Genomic DNA, 12500 nt, shown 5'->3' with positions numbered 1-12500 from the left:
AAGACAGCTGACAAAATGACTCACAGAAACAGAAACATCCATCTACTCACATAGTATCTATTGATTGTGTGCTATTACCAATATACCCAAAGACTGGGCGGATAAATAGATCTAATAACATGGTAGTGAAGTGCATTGGAAAAAAAAAACACTTCAAAACAAACCAGTTGAAAAAGTGGAAAACTGTTTGAAATGTAGATGACCAGATCAGTGTCAGTGTGAGTGTTAATGACTGTGAACTGGTGTCTGCTCATGATCGGTCATCAGATGGTGTTTTAATGGTAATGAGTGTACTTCAAGTCCCCGGCCAAGTCTCTGTCCACTGCTCCCCTTCTGAAGCGTCCACTCTGTGTGTGTGTGTGTGTGTGTGTGTGTGTGTGTGTGTGTTCTCAGGCCAGTGTCTGAGTGTTTGAGCCACGCTCCCAGCAGGGCCATCTGCTGAGCCGTATGCAGTGTGACATACTGTACAGCCACATGCAAATGGAGTGCGCAGCACACACACACACACACACAAACACACAAACACACACACATACTTGAATTTCCCCTAGGGATCAATAAAGTATATCTATCTATCTATCTATCTATCTATCTATACACACATACACATGTACATGGGCAGACAAACACACACACACAAGCAGACACACACACACACTCACATTAATCCATGCACACACACACACACACACACACACACAGACATACATAGTCAGACACACGCTCACACACACACACAGAGACATACACTAATCCATGCACAGACAGACACACACACACAGGGCTTCTTATACTAATCCATGCAAACACAGGCACTCTCACTCCTACTAACATCCAGTGGCACACACACACTTATCCCACGTCTTTTGGGTTACTCAAGCTATCGAAAAGTCTGCATAAAAATGTTCCCCTAGTTATGCATATATTATTTCTCCTCTATATTTGTAGCCTATTGTGAAACCCTCTGATTCCCTTCTAAGATATTGCAGTCATGTGTTTTGGACAAATAGATGGCATAGATTGCACTGACAGATTCTGGCTTTCGGTTAAAAGTAGAGAAGACATGCTATAGCTTTTAAGGGCTCAGAGAAACCCCATGATGAGGTTTTAATACAATCCTGAAACGATGTGTCCTCAGGCTAGCTAGTTTTAATCACGTCTCAGAAATAAACAGTATATCTAATGCAACACATTGGCAGGACTGGAATGTTGCAGTATGCTTTGTTTTTATGTTTGGTCTTTGTTGTTTGTCCCAAACTTAAGAGACAATCAGGAATTAGAAATAGTGCCAGCAGTCCATCTCATATTCTTGTTTTCCATGCTACCCCTTCCTCCTTATTAGTGTGCAACCTGACTGATTTCTTGTATTTATTTATTATTACACATTTGTTTTTCTTCTGTTTTTTGTTTGTTTTATGTTTTTTTTACACCAAATGTTTTTTTCCCTCCACATGTTAGCATGTGCAGATTTGTGTTAGAGGTCATGCTATGTGAGCATTCGCTTTGAGCTGAAAATAAAAGTAGTTTGGGATACGGTGAGGAGAGGACTTGCAGTGTCTCTCTATTATGCACGGTGCAGAGAACCTTTAAAGGCTTACGGCTTGCGGCATGCAATGTTAAACATCTGCTTGCTCCATTTCTTGCGTTTCATTGCTGTGTGATTTATTGTGTTCTTAGCTTCCATCTATACTCTCTATGGTCGCCCATACTCCCCCCCCCCCCCCCATACACACACACACACACTCACACACACTCCACCCCTTCATGGTCATCGTCTGCATAACAAATTAGGGGTTCTATTTCCAGTACCAGTTTATCAGGACCATCCACAGATCCTCCAGATCTGCTGCATATTTTAACAGCGCACTGTCTTCCTAAATGGTTTGCCTGCTCCATGGGAGGAGGAATGAAGGGAATGGAAAAAAGAGGGAAGGAAGTGAAGAGGAGAAGGAATGATAAAAGCAGACGTTGGCCCGGTGCGCTCGTACTTCATGCTGCCCCCCCCCCCATAGGGAATAAGGTGGGGCAGAGTAGAGGGCTCCCCTGCAGGTCTACCCGACTGGGGTCCGATCAGTGCCAGCTTTGCGCTGCACGCCACCATGGCTTCATGAAACCCTCACGTGTGACCTCTTCTGCTCACTCACCAGCTTAGGTTCACTGTTGCTATGCCATGACCAGATAGGGGCATATTCTGTTTTATGATGAGATCAAGTCTTTGCGTTTGTGTAATCTGCAGTGAGGGGTAGAAGAGTAACACCAGTGGACTCCCCAACTGCATGGGGGGGGGGGGGGTAAATATAAATATTCCATGTCATACTTCTGTTGTTTGTTTAATGTTTTTTTTTTATTCATTTCCATGACTGTTTTAGTGTTCTGATTTTGTGAAATAAAAATGTATTGTAAGCCAACAGAAATGTACTGTAATATATATATATATATTACAATCTCAATATCACAATGTCAGTTGTGAGACAAATGTGGAATTTGGGGCCTTGCTTAACAAAATCAACCTGCTATGCTGTTCCTGTCTGGAAATACATTTACTCTGTGCAGTGGCATGCAGGCTTTTTAAGTGAAATTTGGCTGGCTGACACAAGTCTAAACTAAAAAGAATGATGAGCTGGGTCTTATAAGGATATTTTACAATGAAAAAATGTCTCAGCTGTGAGACAAATGTGGAATTTGAGGCCTGTTTTTTTTAAAAAATGACCCGTAATATGCTGTTCCTGTGCATTTACCTCATGCAGTCACATGCAGTCTGTTAGTGAAATCTGGCTGACTGGCTAAAAAGAAGAATTACATGTATTACATTGTATGAGCAGGGTCTTCGGCTATTTTACAGTGAAGAAAATCAACAATAGATCATTTGACAGCAGTCTGTATGTTTATTTGGTGGTGTAGTCTTTTCATTTATCCTTCACTTTTTTCCAAGACTGAAAAACTAGAAGCATTAAAATTCTTTAGATATAACCCCATGCATAGTTGTGTGCCCTTCATAGCACGTGTGCCTCTACATTAGAGAATCTAGCCTACTGTACCTTCATTGCTCTATACAGCATACAATGCTGTAGGCTTGTGTGCCCGGTATACATGTTTTTCAACAATCATTCCTCAGAGTCCTCTTGCAAACCAACCAGTTATTTTTTCCAATAAATGTTACAACGATATACAATGCAGTTCAGCACAGTGCCTTTAAATACATTTCTAATGAAAGGTTTAACATCAAAAGGCTTTGGAACAGTCTGTCCATTCAGTGTCGTGACTCACAGCACGTTCTGAGATGCTGATGGCAGTAACAGCTCTTCGCCACCAGAGAGCAGTAGTCAACCACAAACATTTGGTTTAGAATCAATTCTCCCACTGCTGCGCACGAACTTGCAGATGACATGACATGTCAGCACACAGCAGGTGGACGGTAATCACTCGTGTACCCATGTGTCCGTTGTGATCATTCGTAAAAACCACGAAGTCAATGACGCTGCCAGGTGAGTCACCTTTAGCAAATAATCTCTTCACCTTTGGTGGCAACTGACTCCTCGGTCTCTCGGCTGTAGGCTAATCGGGCACAGAGTGCCATCTTTCCTACTCTCACTTCTGAGTAGCCTGAACAGATTTTTAGACGAGACTCAGCTGAGGCCCGTGTGTCCTTTTCATAGAAAGGGTGGGGTTCAGTCTACAGTTGAATTTCTCCAGCCCACACAGTGTTTCCCACAGAATTGAATTCCATTTGTGGTGGTTGGTTTGCAGAATTAACTTGAATACAACAGTTTTTAACAAATTAGCACAGCGTGGTTATGATGCTAACCAGATTTAAGCACAATTTAGTACAATCTGGAAAATCATTGTGTGGTGGTCAATGTTGATATTGTGGTGGGCCGCCACAAATAAGTCAATGTATGGGAAACACTGCCACACTAGGTCATGGCCAACTCGCTTGGAACAGTCTTATCCCTCAGTTTCCATCAGGCTAGGATAACATTTGTTTATAAAATCTAAACACTGTGATTAGAATTATGCTTTATTTTACATTCAGAATCTATTTACAACTCTATGAACAGAAAGAAAGAAGCAGGCAAGACAACGTAGACATGTTACCAAGGCCCCTGCTTGATATAGTTTGATGAAGCCATCAATACATGGTCTCTAGGAGATGGTTTGGCAGACCTTGAGTAAAATAGGTTACATACATTTATGTTGTACATGTACGCCTCACCTGTCTTTATGTGACAACCTGGTTGAGACATTGTGCTTTGAATCAGGCAGTATAATTGAGGTCATCAGACAATTAGATGGATCCACCTGTAGCTTGGACTATCAGGGCTAAAGCATTAATTGGTTTAAAACCACACAAAAAGTGTTCCAACCTTGTTGACCGTCTGTCCAAAATATGAACATACATTTGACCCATGAAGAACGCATGCAGTTATTTCCAGATCTGTTTCCTATTAACCTACTGAGAAACACTTTTCTAATAGGCTTACATTGGCCATGTATTGGCTGCCTGGAGACTCATGGTTAAGAAAAATCTGAATGCGATTTTAAAAAAAATCATTCTTGTTTACTTAGTCTTCGTTGTATGGACCCCAAACACTAATGTCCGTTGGTCTTGGCTCGATGCAACACCGACGCAACGCTGGTCCTTGGCACACTCATTTGGAATGCTCTGAAGCCATGGGGTACATGGTCCTACTCCTCAGCCAAAACGTCACACTTTGTGTAAGCCTCCTTCCAAAAAAGGTTAAAATTGCCAGTCCATAATCTGACTGTTATGAATATGACTTCATCTGTTGAAGTGGTGGAAAAAGAAAATGTTTTGGCTATGCACTCTTCATGTAGGATGTGTGTGTGTGTCTGCACGCAGAGAGGTCTGAGTTAGCCTGGAGGCCTAACTGACGAGTGACTTCAGTTGTTTTGTTGAAGACTTATTGCACTGTGCTTTTTGGAAACTGTAGCATCACTGTAAACAGAAGGTGGACTGGTATGGGATGGCATAAGGGGGGTAAAAAGGAGACGTTGGGTTGATTGTGGCAGTGGTCACCTTCTTGCCCCGCCACCACCAGCTCATCCACCCCCTTTGGGGCAACATAGTGGCTTTGGCATCTCTTGCAGGGCAGTGGCTGAGTGTGACGTCTTCTGGCATGGTCAGTCCATGACAGCCCCCGGTCAAGAGGACTGCATGAGGCCGGTGAGCCTCTTCCCCGTCAGAGACTTGCCCTGGGGAGAACCGAAATGGGACAGAGAGGAGACTGCAGTGTCTACTTAAGCACATTTAGGTCTTTGTTCAATTTGTATTGCATCATAGCACTGGAAGTAGGCACTTGTTGCTATGGATCTCAGTAAGAGCATAAATGCATATTATACCCATATAATCTATTTAATAGTTATGATACCATCAGTGTAGAACAAAATACATTATGAATGCCCCCATGAACATAAACATGGGTGGGTGGGGGGGGGGATGGTCATGAACATGCCCCCAGAGTGTAGCACTGTAACTGCCTGGCAACAGCTCTAGCTGTTGGCTGCAGCAACTCAAGCTAGGTATAACCGATTGTTTTCGGGGTTTTTTTTTCTTTTTGTACCGACAGTACTCGGTGACCTCGAGAAACAGAGATCTGTGTGAAAAATCGCTGCATTTCTCCGTTAATTTGCATACTTCCCATACTGGCTTTGATACTGAACATCCGTAGCATTGTCCATTCCACTGTTCCTAATGCTGTGTGTGATGCCATTCGGCAGCTGAATGAATCAACACTCACCACGCTGCGAGTGAACTTCTCCAGCGATGTCCGTCGCCCCTGTTCAGTCTCCAGCTTTTGGTTCAGATGGGTTGTGCAAAACAAGAAAAAAACACAGTTTGATAGGTTAGGTGAAATGATGGTTATTTTGGCACTAAACCGTAACTCTGGAGTAAAAACAACATAGATAGATAGATACTGTAGATACTTTATTGATCCCCAAGGGGAAATTCAAACCTAGGGTCTATATACCCTTTTGTTTTTACTCCGGAGTTACACACACAACGAGAGGGAATGATAAATATTTCAACCATGCATTCATCTCTTGAAATCTTCAGTTGAATGTTTGACTGTGATTTTATTTTAAGTGCGAGGAAAAGTCTGATCTGACATCTGATCAATTTTTTTTGCGCTCTCGGCTCATTCTCAAGTTCACCTCAGATGTACAAGAAGGAGCATCGACTACAGCGGATCTGGGCAGAGGTATATAACTCCATGCAGAGCAGGTGAAAGAAATAAAGGTCATTGCACTTCCAAAATGGAGAGAGACCATTTACGGCTATTATATTATATCAGCCACTCCATCTCAGTGTTTCCCACAGAATTGAATTCTATTTGTGGTGGTAGGTTTACAAATTAGCGCAGCGTGGTTATGATGCAGGTTTAAGCACAATTTAGCCAGTCGACTTTTATTCCAACAACTGTGCAGGATTGTTAATGTTTTCTTTAAACGTGCAAGTAGGTTGTTGAGATACAAGAAGAGGCTGTGCAAAGGTGAACATAGCTCTACTATAAACTAATTCCATCCAATTTAAATAGTACAACATGGAAAATCATTGTGTGGTGGTCAGTGTTGATATGGTGGTGGGCCGCCACAAATAAGTCAAAGTATGGGAAACACTGCAGCTCTTTACAGCCAGAACATACTAAAGGTCACCACTTAACAGAAAACTTCTTGCAAAATTGCCTTTGACTGCGGAACTGAGTCTGAGAGAGTAAATCTCTGGCTGCAGGGCTGCAGTGCTGGGATTTGGGTTTGGGAGATTAGATGGAGAGTGTGTTATGCCGGCACCTTCTTTTTGGCCAGCAGGAGATCCTGGTAGGCGTTGGACCTCAGGAAACGCGCATAGCTGTCACTCTTCATCAGCTTATAGATGTGATCCTGAAAAGAGAAGAGAGATACCACCAAGGCATGAGATCGGGGACTTTGGAAGGGAAATAACATCACTGGGTGGCTGTCTTTAAAGTGAATGTATGTACAATGGCTCTGTGCCTGTCTGCAAGATGGATGTGAGTTTAGTTGTGACGAGTATCGTTTTCCACACAAACATAACGTCAATTCTTCAGCAGTCTTTAGTTTTTGCTTCCTGTTGGTGGTTTACAGAAACACTTGTGTGCCAACACAAGGCTATTCCGATCTAGCCAACGACAACTCTTCAGTCCGGGTAGGAGGATTCATTTGCATCGCTTCTCCTGTCGTGGCTCATTAAAGCAACACCAAAGAGTTTTTTGTACCTTAAAATAATGTTTCCAAAATCGTTTCGGTAGTTCATCAACTCGTAACAGGGTGAACGGCACTTTCTGCATTCGCTTCACGGCCCTCTATCGGCTATAACCGCACTATGTAAGTTTGACGGATCGGGTAGGGAATCTGTAGTTCGATGGAATGAGACATGAGAAACTACAAATTTTACTTGCATCTGATGTTGCAATACATCGTACTTTCATAAAATTATGCAACATATTCTACCTTGTCTGTGGACATTGTTATTTGCAAAGCCGGTGCTGGATAAACAAATAGTGCGTGCGACAGAGGAAAAGTTCTTTGGTGTTGCTTTAAGACAAGTTTCTCTCACACACAAAAGCAATGGTGGGGACTAAATATACTGAGACGCTGGGAGGAAGGGGTGCCTTGGGATTGGCCGAGGCACTCTTTTTTTGGGTTGAACTCTTTGCTGTTATTCCCAGAGAGGCTGCCAGGCAATTTCCTGCAGAACAACCTTCCTCAGGAGCCCCAGTAGGGACAAGAAGAGAAAGGATGCTGGAGCAAAACAATGTGCTTCTTTCCCCAAATAAAAACAACAGACTTTTTCTAATTAATTATTTTTTTCTATTTGTAGTTTTTATGAGCGTGTATTTTTTTTATTGGGAATTTGACCTTTGATATTGTCTGTGATTGCGATGTTGACTTTATATGTAGGTATATTACTGAGGAAAGGTCTGGAAAAACAGTAAGTCAAAATCCCAATATTTTGTGGACTCTCCAGACCTGCGCAAGCAGCCCTCCAGAAAGAAAGTGCCACAGAAGCCATTTGTCTCAGACTGAACAAGAGTGCAACCCTCGACCTCTCATCCATCATCCAACAGGCAAGTAGGGGAAGGGCACAAGACGGAGCGGGAGAACAAAATGAGGAAGAGGGAGAGGAAGACATCCTGCCCCTCTAACGTTACTGTACGTCACTCCAGGCAGGTGAGGTTACCTGGGCGTCCTCGAAGCTGTAGCGGCCCGGGTCCTTGAGGTTCTGGCTGGTGCGCTCGTAGCTGTGGGAGTCTAGGTTGATGGAGCGCGGGGCGCCCTCGGCCAGAAACTCCTGCCAGATGTCCTGAGCTCGGCTGGCCACTTCCTGTAGGGGGCGCCGCTTCAGATCCTGCACTGCCAGCCAGAACCTGAATGAGAAGAGGAGGAAGGAGAGGAAGAGAGGGTGTGGTAAGGGACTTGGTTAGGCTGACCATTCGTTTGGACATGTGGCACACCACAGCGAATCTAATTAGCAATTATGAATACATACAATGCTCTCTCCACTATATTTTGGAGTGTAGGCAACCTAATATAACCACCCGCCCCCTCCCCAACTTTGTTATATTTATATTATATTTGAGATATGCTAGTCTAACAAGGTTGTGAAAGACTGCTCAAACGCCTTAGGACATGCCATCCCAGGAAGTGCCTGAAAAACTGGCGCCCTCCACCCAAGCACCGTGGGATGGAAGATGGCCCCATTATCAGCAAATGCGTCAAGTGGACTATTTTTATTATTTCTGCTACAACAACCCTCTTTGCATGCTCAAAACAAAAGGCTGTGTCCCGCGAGTCTGCCACTGCAGACGGAGAAGGGCCTGAGGCGCCTTGCACTGAACAATGCACTCCCCATCACAGCCAGCCCGCACCAGCACCCAGCCCTTGGGAGTAGCCATGCTTTGACTAGCAAACCTACATTCTACCCATTACTCCCATCTCCAGCACACTCATGCAGCCCCCCCCCCCCACACACACACACGCTCCCCAGCCGCTGTGAAGGGTCTCTTATGGCTAAGTGGCTGCACAGCTCAGCACACTCTCGCCCCATTATTGGTCCTCATGCTTAACAGAAAAACAAAGCACTCACTGGTCGCACCCCCCCATACACACACACACACACACACTCCATTGTATCACTTCATGGTATCTATATTGATCTCTGCACTGGGGGAGAAGTGGACGCATCTGCGACGCCTACGCGAGGGGACCCCGTAAGAGGCCTCGGGGCGGCCGAGAGGACCGGACGCGACGTGACTTGCGCCGGGCTTCACGTCCAAAACAAGAGCCTCTCGTCGAGGCAGTGCGCCGTCCCTCCTCATAAAAAGCAATCAGACCGTGGGGCCGGGTGGCCAAAGGGAATAGAGATAGCGGGAGTGTCTGAGAGAGGGAGGGGGGGTGGACGGAGATAAGTGTTTGGTTATCTGGTGCCATTAGCTCTGGGGGCCGCACTGACCTCTGCGCTATCTCCAGCGCCTACTTCGGGGGCGCCTGGTGTCCCGCTGTCCGTGAGCCGCAGGGGGGGAAGTCTCTGTCCTCACTCAAACACACACACACTCATACACACACACACACACACACATACACAGAACCTCTCTCTCACACACAAACACATTCACACAATCCCACAAACCCTCACAGAAACTCACACCCACAAACACAGGCTCTCTCTCTCTATCTTTCACACACACACACTCACACTCACCCAGTGGTTTATTTACTCTGGCTCCTGACACTTGCTGTGGTGCTGGACTGGTCCAATGTGTGTGTGTGTGTGTGTGTGTGTTTGTCTGGCCTCTGTTATCTGAGCTGAGCTGTGAGCGCATCGCTGCTGCCGCCAGGGGATTCGGCCCGAGATGGACACCCCGCGGTCAACAGACGGAGACAGTGGCGGAGGGAGAAAAGTGAAGAATGAATAGATAGAGTTGAGGAGGTAGAGAAGTGAAGAATGGATAGAGTTGGAAGGTAGAGAAGTGAAGAACGGATAGATAGAGTTGGAAGGTAGAGAAGTGAAGAACAGATAGATAGAGTTGAGGAGGGAGAGAATGAGTGGATAGAGTGTGGAGTTGGGGAGGGAGAGAAAAGAGAGATGACTGGTCTTAGTATGGGTCCATATGGTCAATGTGGTCAATAAAGAGAGAAAAGGGATGAAGGGATAAAAGAGAGTGAGAAGTAGAGATATTGAGAGTAAATGGAGGTAGAGATAGAGTGTGAAAAGATAGAGGAGATGAATGTTTTAAAGAGAGAATACTAAGAGAGAATACTGTACGTGGATTAGTGTATATGGGCCATGGGAAGGGACAGGAGAAGAGAGGAGAGGTCAGGAGAGAAGAGAGGAGAGGTCAGGAGAGGAGAAGAGAGGTCAGGAGAGGAGAAGAGAGGTCAGGAGAGGAGAACGGAGGAGAGCAGAAGAGAGGAGAGGTCAGGAGAGAAGAAGGGAGGAGAGGTCAGGAGATGAGTGTGTGTGGGAGTGAGGGGCAGAGTAGTGAATGAATCAATAAATAGTTTTTTGGGGAAAAAAAAGTGTTCAGGGAGAAAGAGAGGGATGTGTGTGTGTGTGTGTGTGTGTGTGACTTACAGCAGATTTTCCGAGCTGAACTCTGACTCGAGGAATCGGAGGAACTGGTCACGGCCTGCCGGATCCTTCAGGGCCTCGTCCAGAGAGAAACCCCATTTTCTCACTCGCTGCTGGCTCGGGTCCTTACTGCCACAGCCAGAGAGAGAGAGAGAGAGAGAGACAGCCAGAGAGAGAGAGAGAGAGAGAGACAGCCAGAGAGAGAGAGAGAGAGAGAGAGAGACAGCCAGAGAGAGAGAGAGAGAGAGAGACAGCCAGAGGGAGAGAGAGAGAGAGAGAGACAGCCAGAGAGAGAGAAAAAGAGGGTGAAAGCTCTTGTAAGCTGAAGCATTTCTTAAAATGGAATTGATTGATTGGTTGTAGAATGGGAAAATGGGGGGAAAGATACTCTCCCAGAAAGCGTGACATGTCTTGATGCTTTATCAGGACGAGAGAGCTCTGTTCTATCTGTGCCAATGCTAATTGCACTGACCACATTACAGTAATGGGCAATGCACCCATGTAATGACCCGATGGTAATATCACACCACCACACACCTATTTATATCATAGCAAAGTAGTAACAGTAAAAAACAGTAAAAACAATGGCGAAGTCCAACACTTGTGCCCAGTATTGCAGACTGCCCACCGAGCAAGCAGCAATGCTCTAATTTCATTACCAACCAGAAAACCTTCCTCACGACAAGCAATTAATCAATTTGAATACATTATTTAGCTACATTAGACACCCTAATTATATTTCTATGGAGATTAATTTCTTGCTAATTTCGGCGGAGCAGATATGGTTCACCAGACTGCTGCTCGGCAGGACATGCAGGGCCCCCTCCCAGAATCATGCATTTTTAACAGGAACAGGGCCCATTTGAAGCTTCTCTGGGGTCTTTACACCGGCACACACACACACACACACACACACACACACTCACCGGGGTCTTTACACTGGCAGCGCGTCTGAATGACTGGAAAACCCATTTCTCACATTGTGATTTATTTGGGGCTAAGTTGATGAAATTGGTTGCAGAGACAGGAAATGGCTCCAAAATAAGGCGTGTGTGTGATGGGGGGGGGGGGGGGGTCTTTAATGTACCTGGCCTCCAGGTCCCAGAAGGACGGATCGTCGCTGGCCCACGGATTGGAAGGCTCCAGCGTGGTCAAGAAAGGGTCGTAGTCCAAATACTGCTCCGTGTAACCCATTAGACTGCAACAAAAGAAACACCCGCAGAGGCGTTATTGTGCCACGTGTTGCACCGACACTACAAATTGAACAGAGCCAAACACTGGGATTACTCCATTCTCTAAAATGCTTTTAGGTCCTCGTCACTCTCCCCTCCCCCACCCCATTCTCTCCACTCCTGCTCAGCCAGAGTCAGATAATCAGCCTGTTGGCTTCAGTGAAATATATTCAGTGAGCAGCACAGAGCTCTAACTCGAGCTCATTTGGGAGGCAAACTTCCGTTGAAGACACTGACAGCCCTGAGTCGGTGAGGCAGGCGCCACACAGCCAGTTGCAGATGGTGTTGAGATGTCACCCGTTACGAGGCTGTAGATGAATATTTCTCGTTGATCAGCCTGGGCTTGGCTTGCCCTGCCGTGAGCTAAACTAAAGTGGTCCAGAAAAGTTCTGCACCAAGGGACTGCTGGGTCTCAGACACCCCCCACCCCCCCTTACATCCCACCGCCAATTACCCCCGACCTCTCTGTGTCCTCTGCTACTTTCAGATCGCCCCCTAGGGGTGCCCGTCTGCCACCTGCCCACCTGGAGGGGGTAGCGGTGGGGGTGGGCAGACGCACTCTTTTGGCCTGAAGTGGCACCTCACCCACAGGGCTGGCACAGCTGCTGCTGGAGCCACAGACTCGAACAGTATGGTCAGAACTGGGGGACATAGAGGTC

The 12500-nt window shown here is 45.8% G+C and overlaps 2 protein-coding genes across 3 annotated transcripts in view; one reads left to right on the top strand and one right to left on the bottom strand.

Annotated features, from left to right (window-relative positions):
* The window catches only part of dpf3 (double PHD fingers 3), a 36567-nt gene extending 35023 nt beyond the window's left edge, over positions 1 to 1544 (top strand). For both annotated transcript variants that reach the window (XM_076272819.1, XM_076272818.1), the window contains one exon: positions 1 to 1544. This exon is cut by the window's left edge and continues 1515 nt beyond it. The gene's annotated coding sequence lies outside the window, so the exon portion shown is untranslated.
* Positions 1545 to 2173: 629 nt separating this feature from the next.
* LOC143110001 (regulator of G-protein signaling 6-like) overlaps positions 2174 to 12500 on the bottom strand; it is a 117318-nt gene continuing 106991 nt past the window's right edge. Inside the window, exons 13-18 of the mRNA XM_076272817.1 lie at positions 11697 to 11807; positions 10613 to 10738; positions 8219 to 8405; positions 6811 to 6900; positions 5760 to 5813; positions 2174 to 5214 (exon numbers count right to left, since the gene is read on the bottom strand). Of these exons, the coding sequence (XP_076128932.1) occupies positions 5164 to 5214; positions 5760 to 5813; positions 6811 to 6900; positions 8219 to 8405; positions 10613 to 10738; positions 11697 to 11807 (619 nt within the window). The 3' untranslated portion in view covers positions 2174 to 5163. The remainder of the gene's footprint in view (positions 5215 to 5759; positions 5814 to 6810; positions 6901 to 8218; positions 8406 to 10612; positions 10739 to 11696; positions 11808 to 12500) is intronic.

The sequence above is a fragment of the Alosa pseudoharengus genome, unplaced genomic scaffold (assembly GCF_046254945.1).
Source record: "Alosa pseudoharengus isolate Yale_2024_CS ecotype anadromous, Long Island Sound unplaced genomic scaffold, YU_APseudo_1.1 YU_APseudo_1.1_scf_7, whole genome shotgun sequence".
NCBI classification, from domain to species: Eukaryota; Metazoa; Chordata; class Actinopteri; order Clupeiformes; family Clupeidae; genus Alosa; species Alosa pseudoharengus.
This window is presented reverse-complemented; position numbering and strand designations above follow the sequence as displayed.